General features: G+C 40.3%; 1 protein-coding gene across 2 annotated transcripts in view; it reads left to right on the top strand.

Annotated features, from left to right (window-relative positions):
- Positions 1–19,730, top strand: part of sh3kbp1 (SH3-domain kinase binding protein 1) — a 45,944-nt gene that overhangs the window by 2,945 nt on the left and 23,269 nt on the right. For both annotated transcript variants that reach the window (XM_085467999.1, XM_085467998.1), the window contains exons 2-4: positions 7,478–7,635; positions 17,280–17,394; positions 19,082–19,188. In XM_085467999.1, the coding sequence (XP_085324125.1) occupies positions 7,478–7,635; positions 17,280–17,394; positions 19,082–19,188 (380 nt within the window). The remainder of the gene's footprint in view (positions 1–7,477; positions 7,636–17,279; positions 17,395–19,081; positions 19,189–19,730) is intronic.

Raw genomic sequence — 19,730 nt, 5'->3', positions numbered from 1 at the left:
TTTCACTTTTGTCGTCTGAAACTGAAAAGCTTTCTCTCTCTTCCTGCTTTTGTTGCCAGCATTGCTCACCTACGCTAAAACCCCAAGAGGAATGCACTTGGGGGTTATCACTGGGAGTTCTGGGAAATGAGAGCGCTGAGAAAGGGGCAGCTCGAGCTGGGGGTGAGATTAATAGATTTTTATCACAAGATGCGCTCGACAGCAGAACGATGAGCGGAAAAGCGGCTGGAATTTCTCTTTAATGTGGGGGAATTTGCTGAAGCCTGTGATCTGATCCACAGTTGGAGTGGGTGGCTTTGACTCCCAGTGGGCTCCGGTCCAGAGTGAATGTTTTACAGAGAGCAACACACAGCTGCTCTTGACATCATCAGCCACAGCAGCACTGAAACTCACCCACAACTAAACACAAGTCCGCTATTAACCAGTGAAGTGGCTACACAGCTTTGCAAAGTTCACTGTGTCTGCATGTGTTGCTTCCTCTTATCTAAACTGTCTTCAGCTTTTCGGGGTATGCTGCGGGCCCATCTCGCTTCTTGTGCGAGGGTGTATTTCTTGACCGCTTGAGTGGGAGTTTTATTTTGTCTGCAGGCTTTCAAATATTCACTCTTGTCTTCTCAAGGCTTTTTGTCAGTCTCCTTTTGCTCTGTACTGACAACGTATTACCAACTGCATGAGTATAGAACAGACAGACTACCACAGTCGATTAATCATTTCTTCTTTAAAACATCTCAAAATCGTTTGAAACTTCGGTTACTGTCACTCATGCAACGAAAATGTGCAGTTAGGAAGAGGAAGAGAATACTTAAACGTAATTATGATTTTGTCTGATATCTGCAGCTGATATCTAAAGGCTGCAGGAGCATTAATTGTTAAGCTGTCAAAAATAGACTTCCTGTAACCAGAATCGCCTAAATTAACTGTAATTTTCACTGTTTCTCATCAAGAGTTTTATTGCATTTCATGGCACAGTGAACAATGACAGATACCCAACTAAGCCTCATGGTCTGCACTTGCATGGTGATTTATGACTAAAAGATAGACTGTATATAAAAGATAGCCCTGCTATTGTCGATATGGTCGCTACTGTCTGTTGAATTATGGTGGTTTCACTAAGATGCAGACAGATAAATAGTCACTTGTTGGGTGTTTGTAAATGATTAACCTCTGATAAAAACTGCACTGCATTATCGCCACAGGCTAAAGTGATGCTCGCTGTGTGTTTTCCCCTTATAGCTGACAGGTTATCTGGATAAGAAACATATGTTCTGTTTATTTGCAGTTTATGCTCAGCGCTGTTTTCAGAGACAGACATTGGAAATTTTTGGAAAAAGCAGTGGTTCTTGTGTGTCATTGTCTGACTGCTTTGTGTGGAGGGCTACATCTTTGGCTAGCTTTTCAGTTGCTGTGTCACATTTTTGTATTCGAGAGTGCAGTTCTAAGGTTTAGGTAATGCTGGCATCTTATTTAGTAAGATGTAACTATATACTCTCTACAGAGGTAGCATGTTAGTATTTCTCTTATTGAAAAAACTGGAATGCAGACCTCATCGCTGAGAAGTCCAGTTCTGCAATTCATATTAGGAGAAGTGACTTGTAGTAGATGCCTAGTTGTCAGGTAGAAAGCTAGCTGTCACGCAGAGCTACCATGCAGCTAATACTTTAATGGGTGAGATAAAAAAAAGTAGTTCTTGTAGTGGGAAATAACCAATCCAGTCCAAAAGTATTTCTCTAAATGTGCTTTTTAACACTCTTAATGTGGAAGTCTATGGGTATTTACAAACTGGTCTCAAGTGGCTATTAGAGGAACTGCAGTTGTTGTCACTGATAAACATGTGCCACTTAACGCCATGTAACACATTGCTGCAAAAACAGCAGCAGTGTTATCTTTTATCATCGCTCTCATGGGCCATCAGACGAGCTCCCTTCATTGCCCTCTTGGCTCATTAGTTTTCTTTTCCCAGTCAAGCAAAAAACATGTATTGTTTCTAGAAAAGTGACAAAGGAAATCTAGATAAAGCCCTATTTTTTGAAACAATGATTCAAGTTCATATTCTGACTTCCTGCTTTTGAGACATATCAAATTCATCTTTAGAAAAACATACACGTGCATTATAATTCCCAAATTGTATAGCTGCACCAACACAAGCAAAAAAATCTAACAAAGTTAGGTGTAATCTTTGTGCGTGTGGTATTACCAAGGAATTTTTATCTCAATATGTTATCTTTACAAGTCATTGCCGACATTTGAAACATGTCCTTGCTATCTCAATCCTCCTCACATCTCAGCATGCCATCCAGAGGTCAAACGAGGCGACTTCTAATGGGCTCTTTAACTAAAATACCCCCTGCAGCTGCCTGTATTCTTTTGGTTTTGGTGTTTTGGTGTTTACATATCTAAATACCCAAACCAATGATGTGTTACTCTAATGGGAATAAACAGTAGCTTTGCTGGGTCCTTTTAGTGCCACGGATTTAGCACAGAGGGCGGTGCATAAAGAATGTGTTTGTGGTACTGAAGGACTGTGTGATCCAGAGTAGCAGTGTGGTTTTTTGATGGGTTTCTTAATAGAGTTTGCACAATAATAAGGAATAAACATTATTAGACTGTGAGTGACAACTGGAACAATATATTTAATTTAGTGAATTTCCCTATTACGCCTTCTTACCTCATCTCTCTTTCCTTTTTCACTGTTTCCTGTCCGAGTCCGTCAACAGGCCCAGTTCAGGATAACCTCTACAAGTTCCGACTGGGCTAATTGGTGATCAGGACTTAAGCTAGTTCAGACCCTGAAGTTCCTCAACAAAACAACAAACAATTTCACCATTTTGCTTGCATATGCAAGAAAAATGGTGAAATTGTATGAACAAAACAAAAAGGCGTAGCCAAAGATAAAAAAAGATGAAATAAAAGACAGAAAAAGGGAGTAAAAGGATGGTGGGTAAGGCACTTCTCTCTGATTGGTGTGTGTGTGTGTGTGTGTGTGTGTGTGTGTGTGTGTGTGTGTGTGTGTGTGTGTAAGTTTGTGTACGTGAGAAAAATATCTTCTTCCCCCTTTCTTTTTTATGTGCTAAAAAAATAAAAGACAAGAGCCGAACATGGGATCACGAGGTAGGCCGTAACAGTGGACCGTAATCAAGACACAACCACACAAAGACCTGTAGTAAAAAAAGAAGGAAAGAAGGCAAACCACACACACAAACACACAGAAGAGGGGGATTATAAATGGATAATGTTTAAGGAGTGAGGAGTGGGATAATTAATGTATCGTTAAGCACTCAGCTTTTGTATAAACAAGACAAAGGGAGCCGAAGACAAAACCCGCCACATCCACAGCCACAGCCTGTTTACCCTGCCGCCATCTGGCAAGTGAAACACAAGTATCCGCTGCCGAAACACCAGACTTCGGAGCGGTTTCTATCCCCGTGCTTTGAGACTGCTGAATTCACCTCCCACACTTCAATACGGAAATAGTCTTTTTTTTTTTTTAAACAACTTAATTAATAATTCAGTTATCTTTATTTTCATCTGTGTGTAGCAAATCAAAAGTGTCTTATACAATCTATCTTTGTGTAAAGATCATTAAGGAAATCTTGAACTTGAATCTGCTTCCTTTGCTGCTACATCAAGGCTTTTTTGTACTGCATTACATTCAGATTTTTTTTGTTATTCCAAATGTCGCCCTCAGATTGCTCAATTATGGAGTGTTTCCACCCTTCAATAATATGCGTACGTATTTAATTTTATCAAGTTAAAGTTGTTTCCCTTTCAACACGGTGGGGACTCAAATCCCAGCAGATAACTTCCTCTAGCTCTGTGTGTACGCAGGGATGTCAGTGTGCAGGTATACAGCTGCCTGAATTGGACTTAACTGAGTTAAGCCCTGTACGCGGGACTGAGTGATCTCCTTTGCACCTCAGCTGCTGTCGTGCAGTTTTCTGTGTGCCACAGATAATCAATCCAGGCTGTTTGCTTTGTAAGCTCATATCTCCACTGGAGGACTCTGCTCTTTCTGCATAGCTTCACATGTGACGGCTCTTCCTCGGAGCCCATTTGGCGTTAACGTTGTGTCACTTTTAACTTGCACCCATCTTTGCACTCGGTGATGTGCAGAGCCACAAGCTGTCACCCTCTTCAGCGGGGCTTGGTGGGTGTACTGCAGTGCCTTGCCCTGTTCTGCCACTCAGTTCTACTGTAATGCAGTTTGCAAGACAACTGCCATGAGCTATCAACTCACAGAGCGCACTTCTCCTTACTGAACAACCTGCCACTTCCCCACAAACATTACAGCTGAGATTAGTAAAAGAAAAACACGTCCACGTCGCTGTCTCAGCTGCGACTAATCTGTAGAGCTACCTCAAGCCAGAATCATATCCCCCCATCTGAGCAGCAGACCAACTTGGACTACAGTCGTCTGTTGTGTCTCGTGGATGCCTTCCTCCTTCCTCTCAGTCACACCCTGACCTTCCACTCGGCAAAAGAAGTGTCTTAGTTGGTCTGGTGTAAACCTTTTATGCATTTAATGCTATATATATATATGTGTGTGTGTGTGAAAGAGGGTGTTGGGGGGGTGCAGTCCTTCTGAGTCATAGCAACCCCCTTATACTCTTGTTCCCATGGTTACCGAACCCCTGAAACTCCCCTATTGCATCCCCTCAGTTTGCTGCCTACACGGTTTAGGCCTCAGCAGCCGGTGCGTGTGTGGGTAAGTGTGTGTAGAGAGCTGGCCTTAATAAGCAAAATGTGATATGACACATAAGTGCATTTTTTACAAGTATTAACAGCTGCACAGGCAGTCACAAGATGCTTCTGAGTGTGTGAAAGTGTGAGGTAGTGTGTTAGATGCTTTGAGGAAACTAACATAGTGTGTGTGTTATATGTTTTTATGTTACTATTTCAAAGTTAACGATCTCAGAGAATTGGGTAAAAGATATTTTGCCATATTACAGTCTTCAGTATGCCGTGCATTTCGACTTATTTATATCTTGACATCTGAGTGCTTCCTGTCAGTGCACAGCACAGGCGTGTTTTTTTTTTCAAGATTTCTTTAATGGGGTGGTGAGAACAAAAAGCCTCAAAAACCTCAAACAAAACCCTTCAGTGGATATACATTACAAGGATGTAACAGTATGGCACTGAAGTATACGAGTCATCAAGGTTATGTAGCTTATAAGATTCAGTCATGTTTAAATCTGTTGAGTGGTAGAACTTCCTGTGTTGTATCAACTTTACCTTTGGAAACTGTGTAAGGTGGGCAGTGGACCAAACAGCTGTGATACATATTAGTTTCCAGAACTGGGTAATATATAGTTTATATAGTTTTTGTCTAATTAGCACATTAAGTGAGTAAAGTAAAGCTTACTTGTAAAGCACTTTTGATGGACACCAAGAGAAAAAAACAAACAATAAAACCAATAATTTTTTAAAATCAGCTTTTAATAACTTATCTGAATCAATGAAACAAAGAGATGAGAATAATTTGTAGTACAGTTTGGAGCTACGGCCCCAAAGGCCCAATCTCTGTGTTTGTTTTAAAATGAGTACGATGCACCAGCAGTAACCTCTGCTCCGAAGACTAAAGGGATCAGCTGGAAGAGTAGACCAATAAAAGCTCTGAGATATACTGAGGTCCTCACCATTCAAAGCTTTAAAGGTTAAAGCAGTAGGTTTAAAAGGAACTCTAAAGCTGACAGGAAGCTCCGATCTTAAAATCTGAAGGATCTTAGGTTTCGTGTTTATTTTATCTTATATGCCGTTGCTTTACATTGTTTTGATATGTTATATTTTAATTTTTTGTGTTTTATTGTGAAGCACTGTTTGATTTTTTGCTGTGCCATATAGGGAAGTTTTACTTACTTACTTTTAGATTTTGTCCAATTAGCACAAGAGGTTTGGTAGGACACAATTTTGTTAGAGGCTGCAGGAATTTTTTTTCTCCACTTCCCTCTTGCTCAAATTAAAACACCCCCACTGACTCAAAGGGAATAATTACTGTCTTCGAGTTACTTTTGAGTCATCTGCAGGAGGGTTCATCTGAAGTGTTTACAGGACACCGAGCAGAACTGTGCGGGAACTTTTTGACCATTTTTATACCCACAAGGAAGAACTTGCAAGCCAAAGTAAAGGTCTAAAAAAAAGCGAAGAACACTAACTTAAAGTGTGTGCGTGTTTTTTTTTCGCCTCACTTTTGGCTATTGTGGCTGGATGGGTCATGCTGACTTTTTACTCTCCACTTCTTTTGGGAAATAAGTAGTCTCAGCTTTCGGTCATTTTTACATGACTCATTTTAAACATTTAGTGAGTATAGACATAAAAACAGATATTAGCTGCCTTGAACAGCCAGTGTCCTGATTGCAATGGGGATATCTATTTTGGGGCACTAGACCTAATCAGGCTACATATTCATCTGTGTGGGGGTTTGTTTGTGAGTGTGAAGCTGTGTATGCGTGCTGAAGGAGTCGCAGGAAACAAGATATCGTGATTTGAAATTATTTTATTTAGGAGATTTAACAAGATCTTGTGAAGCAAAACACCAAACTGTTGTCTTGTAAGATGTTTTTCATGTTTGCATCTTGGTTTCCATTCGTCTTAGCTTCTCATGTGCAGACCAGTGATTTTTGGTTATAGTGGCCACTGATTTTTACTGTTTCAACATTATTTTAGGCCACAAGCTGTCTCTTATAGTAATTTCTATGTGTAAAATCACTCTTTCTATCCAATTCCTGTCCAAGACCTATCCAAAGAAGGAGAGTGGAAAGCTACGTCCAGATAGGTTAAAATGAGCCAAAAGTGTAATTTAAAATGCTTAAATGTGGCGTATTTGCGAAAAGCTATTTCAGCATATGTAAAAACTGAATATGCAACGTTTTCTGCACTTTCTGTAAAATGTATTTACCGAGAAATACTGCTGCGTTTTCAGTTTGTGGTGTCGCTGTGTGGTAAGCCACGTACATGCAATGTGTGAGTGAGAGCGCTTTATATTTTTTATTCCGGCTTTTATGTTCCTGACAGTGAGAAGATAGTGACAGATGTGTTCGACATTTCCTGAATAAATTTTGTTTGTTTGTGAGGTATTTGTGGCGAGGACAGGTGGCCCGCACAAACAGTTTGTGTCGGCAGAAAAGCAGCGACTGGCAAAGGAAAGGATGATAAAGGGGATAAACAATGCAGGTTTTTAAAATGCAAAAGCAGCTCGATTTGCATTCGGTGTTTCAGAAGCACACACACACACACTTTGGTTTGTTAACAACTAAATGCTACAGGACACCTTTAATTGGCGAGTCCCTTTTTTCCCCTCCCAGGGAATGAACAAGTGTTTTGGAGTCAAATTCAAAGATTTGTGTTCTGCTTTCACTTTCAATTAATAAAGAAAACCTTGATAATCATCGAAATGACTGGAGCAGAGACAAATTATAGAACAGTGTGGTGTCTCTGCAGTGTGATTTGATCTTCAACTCTCTCTTTTGCCCTCTGCACACAGTGGAAGCCGTGGTGGAGTTTGATTATGAGGCTCAGCAGGACGATGAGTTGAGCCTGACGGCGGGTGACATCATCGTGAACATACGGCGAGATGAAGGAGGATGGTGGGAGGGCGAGCTGGGTGGACGCAGGGGGCTGTTCCCCGATAACTTTGTCAGGGTGAGTAACTGCAAACAGTCCCCGCCACCTAGATGTCTTCTTCCCTCATCCTGAAAGACTTTGGAAACCCACATGAGACCCTCCACCAATAGCAGCGGAGCAGACATGTAGCTGTGGCGGGTTTTGGGTGTTTGTTTGTGTTGCTATTTTTGGGCAGCTGAACACACACTCGACATTTCTGCAACATTATACTCTTTGTAAAGTGAAGTAATCTAAAATTAGACATAAGGTTAGGTCAAGCTAAGAAATAAGATGGAGCGTGTGGTTAGAATTTGCTTCTACCTTATATTTAGAAAACGATAATATTGGTTTCACATACAAAATACTGAGTGATGACAAATGAACAGGAAAGCCAGCAGAAAATGTCTCAACAAAGGATTTTCGGGATGGCGGTGGAGTGCAGATCTGCTTAGCGTATGAGTCACATCATTTTTCATGCTCACCATCAAACCATTCAGCTAACACTCATTCTCACCACTGAAGCGGAAGCAGTGAAATAAATGTAATTCATCCCCAGACTGAATGTCAAAAAATAGCATGCAGGGAGTGTCTGTTGTTTGGATTAAACCAGTAAACTTTTGCAACTGTTCTGTAATCCCAAAGTGTTACTTCACAGATTGCGTTGTTATCTGCAACAGACAATGCAATCAGAAAAGCAGAGGAAGTAATAAAGTAACATAAATCAAGATCTCTTGCAGCTGACACTTTGAATCTATATCATTTCTTCATTCATCTTCATCTAATATATTCACTTCCATTCAGGTGTTTACAAACACACATTTCAGTCTTGTGATATTTGCCTCTGAGCTCAAGTAGCCTCAATAAGCGTTGGCTTCACTCAGTGTTTGGAGAAATTTGAATGGCCTAAAAGTCATCATCCACTCTGGTTTGTAGGATTTCTCTCAAGATGTTCACGATGATATATGGCCTCCTCTGGCTTCTCCGCTTGGATTGCACAAATCCGGATCTGTTGTTAGGAAATTCTCTCCATTCCTTGAATCCCTCCAGCTTGCAGATGTGCAGTGGTCATTAGTTGTTACTGCCTCAGATGAACCAGCATGTCCCAGGTGTATTCAGTAGGAGGCATATTAGGATTAAATTCTGGCCAGGGAATGACTGTGCTACTCTGGCAGTGTGTGTGTAGGCAGTGTAGGAATGTTTGGGTCTGGGAATGTGCTCTGATGGGCAATCATGCCAGCATCCAACACACTTTAGTCTTCTTCAGTCAGTCGTAGCATGGTGGCAGTGATAACAATGTTGTGCATGCAGTGTTTTCTGGTAATAGTAAATTTAAAGAGAGTTTCTTTGTGTTTGGTTTACAATTACCAATCTCCCCCCATTGATTAAAACTAATTAACTGGAGTTGGGGATTGAAGTGATGTACTAAGAAATGGATTTAAATGGTAAATGGCCTGTATTTGTATAGAGCTTTACTTGGTCCCTAAGGGCCCCAAAGCGCTTTACACGTTCAGTCATTCACCCATTCACACACTGGTGATGGTAAGCTACATTGTAGCCACAGCCACCCTGGGGCGCACTGACAGAGGCGAGGCTGCCAGACACTGGCACCACCGGGCCCTCTGACCACCACCAGTAGGCAACGGGTGAAGTGTCTTGCCCAAGGACACAATGACCGAGACTGTCCGAGCCGGGGCTTGAACCGGCAACCTTCCGATTACAAGACGAACTGCCACTCTTGAGCCACAATCGCCCATTTAAAACAAAGTAACAGTAAAACTGTTTAGTTGTTTACTGTTATTGGGAGTTAAAATGATTAGTTAACGAATGAATTAGACTTTTATTGTAAAAGTTATTTAAAAATAGTTTAAAAAGTTACTGATGTTATTCTGTTCTCTTATTGTCTGATTGATGACAGGCAGCTGATATGTTAGACACAGCTCAGCCACTAGCAGCAGAGCTTCCAGGTCTACCCAACAACCACAATGGGGTCTGAGAGGGTAGTTGAAAGCAAAATGGCAAGCTATGCGTATGATTCAGTGTAGCGTGGCCACAGAGGTCAGGTTTCACGGTTACAAATATCTTCAGACCTCACCAGGTTGAAAGTGAGAAAGTTTACTGGCGATCACAAAGTTCCCCTGGCGCAACAAATCAAATAAATTCAAGTATCTCAAAAATGTGAACGTCAGGTTTTCATTTATGATGGTAAATCTTTCTGTTTTGCAACCACTGCTCGGATGAAACGAGGCAGCTGAAGATATTGCTTTGGACATTCTCACTGTCTGGAACAACAAATATTTGTCAGAAAACTTTTAAAAGACTAGCGTCATCTGCTTTTTCTGTGGTGGAAAATGTGCCTGCGAGCCAGCTTCTGCTCCGAGGTCTTCTACTTTGAGTTTGTTGGCTCGGTGATCGGAATAGATCAAACACAGTTGTAGGTATATGATTCAGGAATGAGGAAATTCTCACAAAAAGTTTCTGGTGTGTAAAATAGTCAGTGTGTGGTGACAATAAGAAGGAAGTACCTTGCTCACAGTCTCATGAGAGGAAGTAGAAAAGTGCTACAAACCAAGGGTAACAGGACTCAGCAAAGAAGTGCATCTATTGTCAGGCTGTTCTCTGTGCAGTCAGGCTTCATTTGTGCTGACTGAACGTCAGCGCTCGCATTCACTGTCAGAGAGCCGGACAATGGGCCTCCAGAGGCTTGGCGTGGATGTTGTGTGTGTGTGTGTTTGAGAGAGTGTGACAGAGTGAGGCTGTGAGTAATCCAGTAATACCAAACTGGTCTGTCACAAGACTGCAGTTATGGGAATAAGTGACTCTAAGCTTTGCCATGTGGAGGAATGTGTGTGTATGTGAAGATCTGTGTGTAAGGAAGTGGAGGATGTGGACACACAGGTTTAAGAGCGGTGACAGGAAGTAATTGTATGCACGCGTCATTGCGGCTGACAACAACCGGGAAAGATAACTCACTGTAATCCTGATTTTTGCGTTTTTCAGCTTTGGATGTTTTTGTCTGGCTCGGCTCAGGCTAACACTAACACACTCTATATTCTGAAACTTGTTAATGGAGTTGAATTCTTTAGATGATATTAATAATAATGACCCAGTTGCATTTTCTTTTCAGATTTATCTTCTTTTTGCTGCAGCCTTTTCCCTCCAAGAAAACAAGTCATTGATATCCTCATCATCAACATCCTCACAGACTCTTAGCAGAGGTGGAGGACATCCTGTTTATGGGAAATGCTGTAGCCGTGTGACCTCTGTTCATTGGACAGGCACATATTGAAAATCAGTATCACATGCTCTGATCTGACATGAAAGGCTTTGGGAGTGAAAGTGAATGTTTGTCTTTCCAGCATTTACTTTAGACAGAGAAGACATTAACGCCCAGACTTTTATTAATAAAATGAACGTTGCATGTGTTTAAGCATTGTATGACATGATTACTAATTACTCTACTGCTTAGTTACAAAAAACCATGAAAATACCGTCCTGTGAAACACTAAGAACATCCTTATTGCTTCGATAGGAATTAAAAGCCATGTGCTGCTGTTCAAATGCATTTGAATAAGTGATCATCAACTAGGTGACCACCTATGGAGAACTCAAGTGTGTGTTAACACAATGCTACCAGGGGTGAACATCGCAGAAGTGTCACCCGAAGGTCAGACCTTGGGGTCAGATTAATGTTCAGTGTGTTTGACCAGCTGTCAAGCACAGTGGTGGACGGGTACAGGATATGCAAACCCTCCAGTCATTGAGTCGACCATGAACTCTTCTTTATCTTCTATATAGTCAAATGTGAGGCCATCTGTCCAACAGCTAAGGTGGCATGCTTCAAGTCAAGTCAAAATTTATTTCTATAGCACATTTAAAAGACTAGCGTACATCAAAGTGCTTCACAATAAAACCGCAATGGGGGCAGAACAAGGAACAAATAGTACAGTTACAATTAAAATTACCTTACATGGTGTAGTGCAGGCCGAATGAAAGTCAAACTTCTTTGCTTCAAAAGCTAAGTTGAACAGGTGTGTTTTTAAGCGTGATTTGAACGATAGATTTGATTCCGATGTACGGATATCAACTGTGTGATTATTCCAGAGTCTAGGAGCGGCAATGGCAAAAGCATAGTCACCTCTGGTTTTTAAACAAGACCTTGGTTGCATTAGGAGCAGCTGGCTGGAGGATTTTAGTGCTCTCTTTGTGTTGTACAGATCAAGGAGATCAGTTAGGTAGCTAGGGGCCAGGTTATTTAGAATTTTAAAAGTGAGCAGAAGGATTTTGAAATCAATGCGATATTTGACGGACAGCCAGTGTAAGTTAGCGAGGATAGGGGTGATGTGCTCATGCCTTCTAGTGCCGGTTAAGAGGCGTGCTGCTGCATTTTTGGACTAATTGTAGGCACTTGACTTTTATCCTTAGCACAATAAAGTGTTCTTAAGCTTAAGGGGGTTTCAGATATTTCTGAAGTGACTATTTCATTCTGACCCCTGGACAGAGTTGTGAAATAAGGACAGAGTATATAAAGCAAGGGAAAATATAATTTTGCACCACTCTTCTGCTTCTCATTTCACAATAATTTTACAAGCACTAGCTCTGTTTCCCCATTCCTCCCTCCTCTGTACATCAGACTGTTCTGAACACCCACTAAGCAGCGGGTGCTTCAGTGCATTGTTTTGTATTATCTGTGAAGAGAAAAGGTCAGAGGTCTGGTGACAGGGGACACACACAGCAGTGTTGAGCATTCAAGCACTTCAGGGTAAAACACATAGCTGCCGTAAGGCTTTTAAACATTACCAACTAACACACGCAAACACAGTAGTGTACATTGTGCAGGTGTTTCCTGTTCAGATATGATGAATCACGCTCTCTTCCTCTTTTCAGATGGATTTCCTTTTTCTCTGGGTTACCTCCATATCCCCCAGGACAAAATTGCAGTCGCGCATGAATGGAGTCATAAAAAAAGACAAACAGGAGAGTTAGCTTTTTCCAGGATTTCCATCTCCAAACATAATGATTATCTAAACAATGACCCTGAATTAAAAAAAAAAGACATTTTCTATTTTTGTTTAATCCCTTTATAGCATTTCATGAAGCTGCTAGTAGCTGCTAGAAGCTGCTCTCTCTCCTTTCACATATATACCAAATAGAAGCTGTAGGCTAAAGAATGCCTGCTGTGGGTTTTTGCGTAGGTTGGCTTATGCAGTGTCTCCAGCCTAAGTGTTTTATTTTCACCAGTCAGTCTATGGGCACTCGTGTCTGTGTACGCATGTTTCTGAATGAATATGCGTGAGGGTTTTTTTCCCTGCAGGACACATAATCTTTAAAATCAGAGGAGGAGGCTGCAGCGCCTGCCCGCAGAATCAATATCTTTTTAAGTGGGTCTACATTAACACTGCATTAGCCTACTTAACAAATGGCAATGTGTTGGCTGTGACAAACTTTTTTTTATTCCAGTGTCTTTAATTTGGTAGTGAGCCACCATAACTCTCTTATTTCACTTCAAACGTTGTTGCTAACTAGGTTTGCTAGCTCCGTGGCTGACGTTAGGCTAGGTGCGATCATGACTGAATGATCACAGCTGATGAAGCCAGGAATTCTACTTTTCTGTTTCTATCCAAATACATCTACTTCACATGGAATTAAAGCTCCATTTGCAGGGCTAAGCTGAGTGATTTGACAAATTATGCAATGTTAACAACTGAATCTACGATAGAATATCATTGCATATAAATAACACGGTGCTTTCTCCGTTATGATAAAGTCAAATGATTTTAACTGCTGCCATTTCATTCAGTTTCTATGGCTCTTGTGCAATGAGGAAACTTTTTCTTATTTTTATATTGCATAGATTATCCAAATTAAGCTCTGATAAGAATTTACCCAGGAAACCACAGCGTTATCTCCAAGGTCAAATTTGGTTGGAGTATGACAGCAAAAACTGATGTTGATGAAAAGGTTCAGGCGGACAGACCAAGAAATATTGATCTATCGATGATTGATTAACAAGTAATTTGGTCATTAAATTGTCATTAGAAGACAGCCACACTATGTCTTCTCCATATACACGGACTGGTGTTACATTCATCTTTTACTGTTTACTATAAACCACTACAATAATTCCATCTATCCATTTATATTTTATCTACATGGAACTGCTGTCTCATTTGTTTGCTGTTGAACTTAACAGAAAATTCAATACCCTGAGATGGGCATCAAAAAACAAGGCAAGCGCAGGGCTGAAATAAGTTCAGAACTACATTTTTCCATATTTATTGTATCACAAAAGGGTTAAATGTTTAAAGCACTATATTCAGTTCACTTTTACTTATATAGTACTAAAATCACAACAGCAGCCACCTCAAGGCACTTTATATTATAAGGTAAAGACCCAACAATAATACAGAGAAAACCCCACAATAGTCAAATAACCCCCTTTGCAAGCACTTGGGGAAACTTGGGGAAAAACAAAACACTTCTGCTTGTCACCAGACAATAATGCACTTAGTGGAGACATCTTGTATCACATGTTGGTAGTCACATGATTAAATTACATATACAGTAAAAGATGGATGGAGGTAGTGTGATGTCAGTGATTGGTTTTAGAAGTCCCTTTTTGATTAGTGTTTTCATTTCCCCAAAAAAGTGAGGGATGCTGTGAGACCACATACGAACTTGCTTTTAGCCAAGGAGAATTTTTAATGACAATAATTATTCCACATCCATTTATGGCCAAAAATGAGTGATCGAGACTGTAAATTCAGCAGGAAAGTGTTTACAGAGGTCAAAACAAAAAGGCGTTTTCCCATCGTCACCTGGTGGTTTTCAGAAAGCATGTTTAAGACACTTGTGTGTTTTAGTGTTTTGTTTTGACTATGATCTATGACAAATGGGAAAAAAAATAACCACTCTAATGCTGTAACATGTGCATTGGTTGTGTATTGTACCACGAAGAACATTTGCAAGTGCTAGGAAAAGAGAAAGTACAAAAGATAAGTTAAGTGAAAAAGCAAAATGAAAGAAAGATTTAAGAAACACAGGGAAAGAAAATATTTAAGATGTCTTTGAACATTTCTTCTCTGCCATCGGAGGGCATTATTATAAAGCTGTGCTCGCTCTGTAGTTCAGCTGAATAAGAAACAGACAGCAGAGCAGGAAGTCTGAGGTTTAACAGCTGCTCCTGAGTTGAATGTCTTATTTATAAAAGGATAATATGAAACAAGTCGATGGACGTTCAAGGAATATGTTGAGCTGACAGTGCACTTACCATAGACAGTATAAAAGATGGATCTAGCCACCATGATGCTACCCACTAGTTTTGGACTTGACATTTTGAAGCTTTAAAGTTACGTAGATGAAAGATGGCTGTGCTAACGTATCAGCTGAACTGTACTCAAACTACAGGGGTGCCTCACTGAAGCACAAACTCCTTGGATGGTTTGTACAACACAGAAGGACGTGATATTAGTTGATAATCAAGAATTCAAAATAGCACACAGTGAAGAGGTTCAGTTTAATAACTAAAAGTTATTAAAGTTACAGGCATGAAAAATTTAAATTTTTGTGAATATTTGATATGGAAAAAAACTTTATACACCTTGAGTTCCTATAAATATAAATGCATATATATATTTAACTTTTGCTGTCTGGAGAACAGTTTTTGTTCAGTACTTCACTTTTTAATTAGCCACTTCCTGTTTAAAGAGAAGCACACAAGCCGCACGCCACTTTTTAATTGGCCTCTAAGCAATGGGGATCCAGAGTCTTTTCTCTGCTGAGTGCTAGATAGTGTTTTATAGTTGGAAAACCAAGACAGAAATCTTCACCACCATTTTCAGTCCCCATCCTATTTCATTTCAAAAATGTCTCTTTTTTTGCCTCAGATAAGCTTCAGCTGTTGTCGAGGAAACATCTTCTCATGTTGATATTTTTGGATCTCAGAGGCTCATTAAGGCTTTCACGCCAAACCAGGCAACGCACACCCAGATTGTGTCTGAGAGGTTGGACTGAGTCAGTGTACCCGGGCCCGTCTGCTTCGCTGAGCTGCGTTCGCCACAGGCCAAAGCTTATGAAACAGTGTCATGATGAATGTGGTGGGGAGATGTGAACCATTGCGTCTAGTTTCCCAGGATCGCTGTGGTTACTGCATCTCCCCGTTTGCCGTCTCCTTGTCTCCTTGATTTTTTTGTCAGTCGGCGTATTGGTCTGCTCGCCTCTCTTCGGCTTATCTGATTAGTTTTGCGTGCTGTCTTGTGATTTGTTATGAGAGTGAAAGTCACAGGGAAAGAGGGGGGGTAGTGTTCTGTTTGTGTCTGCGCAAGTGCAGGTACACAGTCAGGGTCACCAGGTCGCACCACATATTCGATCTGGCAAACTTTAAGCCCGTCTGCCCTTCTTGATGCTACCACAGTAAGAAAGATGTCTCCTTCACCTTAGTATGAAACTGGTAATATTTCAATGTGTCAGCCTATGGAGCCATCTACGTGACAGGCAAAAAGTGAAAAAGCGTCATAGTATTATATTTAAATGGCTTTTTTTTACTTAGGCAGATTCCAGTTTCTTGTGACACTGCATCTGTCAGTACATTACGTTAACCATTCAATGTTCAAAGCAGAATAGTGAAGAGTTGCAAACCTTGTACCACAAATTGCAGGATATAGCACCCAAAATGCATACACTGAAGGTGGATAGATTTAACAAAAGGCAAGGTGTCCGTAAGCAGTTGCCATAAGTCCATAAGCAAAGAGACAGATATCCAAAAGGCAACTTATTAAATCCCAGAGAGCACTGAGGAAACATGGGGAGACACACAGGGAGGATTCACAGCCACTGTGAGAAAGACTGAAGGGAAGAGAGCACTTTATCCACAAGGGTTTGAGTGCAGGAGAGTAACGGTATGCAGCTGAACCTAATTTGGGCAACAGGACAGAGGAGGAAGTAAAACTAAATGCAAGAGGCGAGTGACAAATAACTACTAAAGTAAACCAGGAAATAGATAACAGCTAAAACCAGGAAATGAAGAGACGTGAATGAACTTAAGAGGGGGGAGGACTGAGGCAGTGAACGCATAGAATACTAGTGAACAAATGAAAGTCAACAATAAACAATAAATACAACTTAGCAACTAGAAACCATGAAACATCTACAAGTTGTGTGTAAAAAAAAAAAAGAAAGAGTGCTTTTGTTCAGTATTTTTTGTTTCCAAACTTTAAGACTTGTTCAAAAATCTAATATAATTCAAGCACATTTTTCTGTTGAGCACCACAGCGGTAAATCATGTCTCGTGACGATGTTTCATCCCATAATTTATCCCTAGCAAATGCCCAAGTGACTGTACATGACATCACGGTCTGTTTAAGCTGTTTGTCTTTCCGTTTGAGTGAAGCGACAGTCTGGAATACGTAAAAACACAAAGCTATAATAAATTTGATATTTACACTGAATCACAAGCGTTTTTACTTGAGCCAGACTAGGTTGCATCATATTAAGCAAAATTATTGTTGACAAATGGGATTGCTTTTTCTTTTTTGGCTGTTAAAATCTGTAATTATGTTTTTTTTTAAAGCTGGCATTTAGACAAAGATGCTTTAATACTGTCATTTATTAAATCCTGGCTGGTCTTATTTTTATCGTATATGTCTCTGTAACCTACATTTCTCTAACCTGTGCTCCTCTCTCTATAGGAGATAAAGAAGGAGGGGAAGAGGGATGGAGGACAGGCAAGCACAATCAGACCTGACCTCGCCAACGGCAGTGCTAGCCCCGTGCTGGACTCCACCGTACGACCAGGCAGGAAAGGTACTCGGCTCTGTCTCCTACATTCATACACTGTGGTCATTCAGTAGCTTTAAGGCTTCAGGCCTAAATATAGATCCTGTTAATGTGAGGAAAGATTTGGGTCAAGCACTGCTGAGCATGTATACACATACTAGACAGTCATATGCTCCAGGGTAGTATGTGTGCATCTATATTGGAGTCACCGGATAGGTAATTAGCCTATTAGTGTCATGGATGGATTACTTTGTTTGGCAATCAATTAAATTTTTAGTGACTTGCAAATTAGACTAAAGGAGCAAATTTATGGCAAAGGAAAATTAAAACATGCATTCAGAAATTGTTATGCTCTGGAGTTCCATTCATAAGATAGAGCCAAAAGATGCAGGATAAAGGGAGGCAGGTAAACGTTTTGACAGAATTACATGAACGAATGAACAAAAGGCGCTGGTGTGCACAAGCAGGATTATCCAAACAGAATTCCAAACAAGGCCAGGTGTCAGGGAAAAAAATCCAAATTCAGGCAATTTGTCCAGGCACAAGAAAACTGACAGAGGACACACAGACAGGCAAGGAAGGTGGTGGATAAACTCAACAAACTAACAAACAACAAGGAGATCAGGAGGGCTGTAAATACAGAAAACTAAGTGAACACAGGTGAAGCTAATGAGAGTGAAGCTGGCAATACTGAGTGTAAGAAAATAACAAAGAGGGGAAGTAAGACAGCAGGGATACACAGGGATACTCTTACTTCCCGTCCTATTTTAAAGAATTATATAATTGTTGAAAATAAGACGGGAAGTAAGAGTACGCATCACACAAAAACCACAGTGATAATGGTGATAACCAAAAACTAAAGGACGCTATTGTAAGAAATGACCACAAGAAAACAGTATGAGCAAAAAAAGAATCTCAAACTCACGCTGAGTCAAAACAGCTTAAAAATGACAAAGTAGAGACAAAGAGATATAAAAGATCTTAAAAAGTTGCCAAACAACTGCAACAAGACAATGAGGGAAGGAGAAGAAGAAGATGTGAAGCATAAACATAATTGCATACACAGCACGACCATACAATTTCAGTCTGGGTGTTTTCGTCCTATTAAGGAGGAGTGTGATACAAATAGCAGCTTTTAAACATTTTTTTTTTCAGGTTAACAATTGGCGTTACTCCAAGAACCAGTATTAAGTTTAATACATGGTTGTACACATTCGATTAATATGCTCCTCTTGTTTTGCTTGGATTCCACATCTCTTCTTTATAATCACTATCTATTGAACCAGCCTCTGTAAATACTACATATGCTACACATCGAAATATAAGGTGAAGAAGACTGACACCTTGTGGACAAAAGAGAAGGCGCAGGGTCATGTCTTAATGCCCCAGCTGCTGTAGGATGAGTCAAGAGTAATGAGCAGGGTAATGAGTGTAAGACAAACAACTGCAAGGCCAGTATGAAGTGCTTGGTGTCAGTAATGGTTAAGCTGCCCTCTAGCTAAAAGGTCAAAGGTCGCCATCAAAGGCTTCAGCCATGATGGCTTTTAATCAGTCTGTAACACCTGCTTAGTCTCTGTAAAGCACTGATTACAGATAAGCGTGTGAGCTCATTATGTTACAAGTAAGTCTTAGATATGTCTACATATAAACTGTGTGTGTATGTTCTCTTTCTGTTTATGTGGTTGTGGTGGCTGTGTGTATGTGTGCTGTGCAGGAGAGCAGATCCGTAAACGAAGATGTAAGGCTGCGTTTAGCTACGTTCCTCAACACGAAGATGAGCTGGAGCTGAAAATAGGAGATGTGATTGAGATCATAGCAGAGGTGAGAACTACATCATGAGCCTACAATGTAAAACCAGAAAAAAGGATGCAAAATAGCATAAAAATAACATTTTAGGTTATAGACGACAATCTCACATTAAGGTCCACATAGCAGTTCTGGAGCTTTCGGGCTTTCTCAGAAGAATGAGCTTCCCAGTTATAATAATGGGTAATGAGTGCGGCAACGGACTGGCAACCTTTTTATGCTGTAGCCAAACATTTGCCATAAGACACCAAGGAAAACTCCAGGCTTCCACCCTGAATTAGACATTTATGAGTACTTGGTAGCCATTTCTTCACGGTTTAAAAACTGAAAGAAAGAAATCGTGTGTGTGTCCCCGTCCCTTTTGAAAAAGAGTAAGAAAATTTAGCAAAATATATCTACTCAAGTAAAGTCAAATTTTTAAATTGCCATGTTAAAAAATGAAATGCGGGAAAAAAATACAAGTAACTGAAGTTTTATTTCATCAAATGTGTAACAAGAAAGAAAAATTTGATAAAATAAAATGTTTAAATAGTATGTATTTTTAAAAAATATTTAAA

Source organism: Copadichromis virginalis, linkage group LG9 (genome assembly GCF_057382275.1).
Source record: "Copadichromis virginalis isolate Kocher_CV1m ecotype Utaka linkage group LG9, C_Virginalis_male_GT1.1, whole genome shotgun sequence".
In the NCBI taxonomy this organism is placed as follows: Eukaryota; Metazoa; Chordata; class Actinopteri; order Cichliformes; family Cichlidae; genus Copadichromis; species Copadichromis virginalis.
Note: the sequence above shows the minus strand (reverse complement) of the source record. Positions and strands in the feature narration are given on the sequence as shown.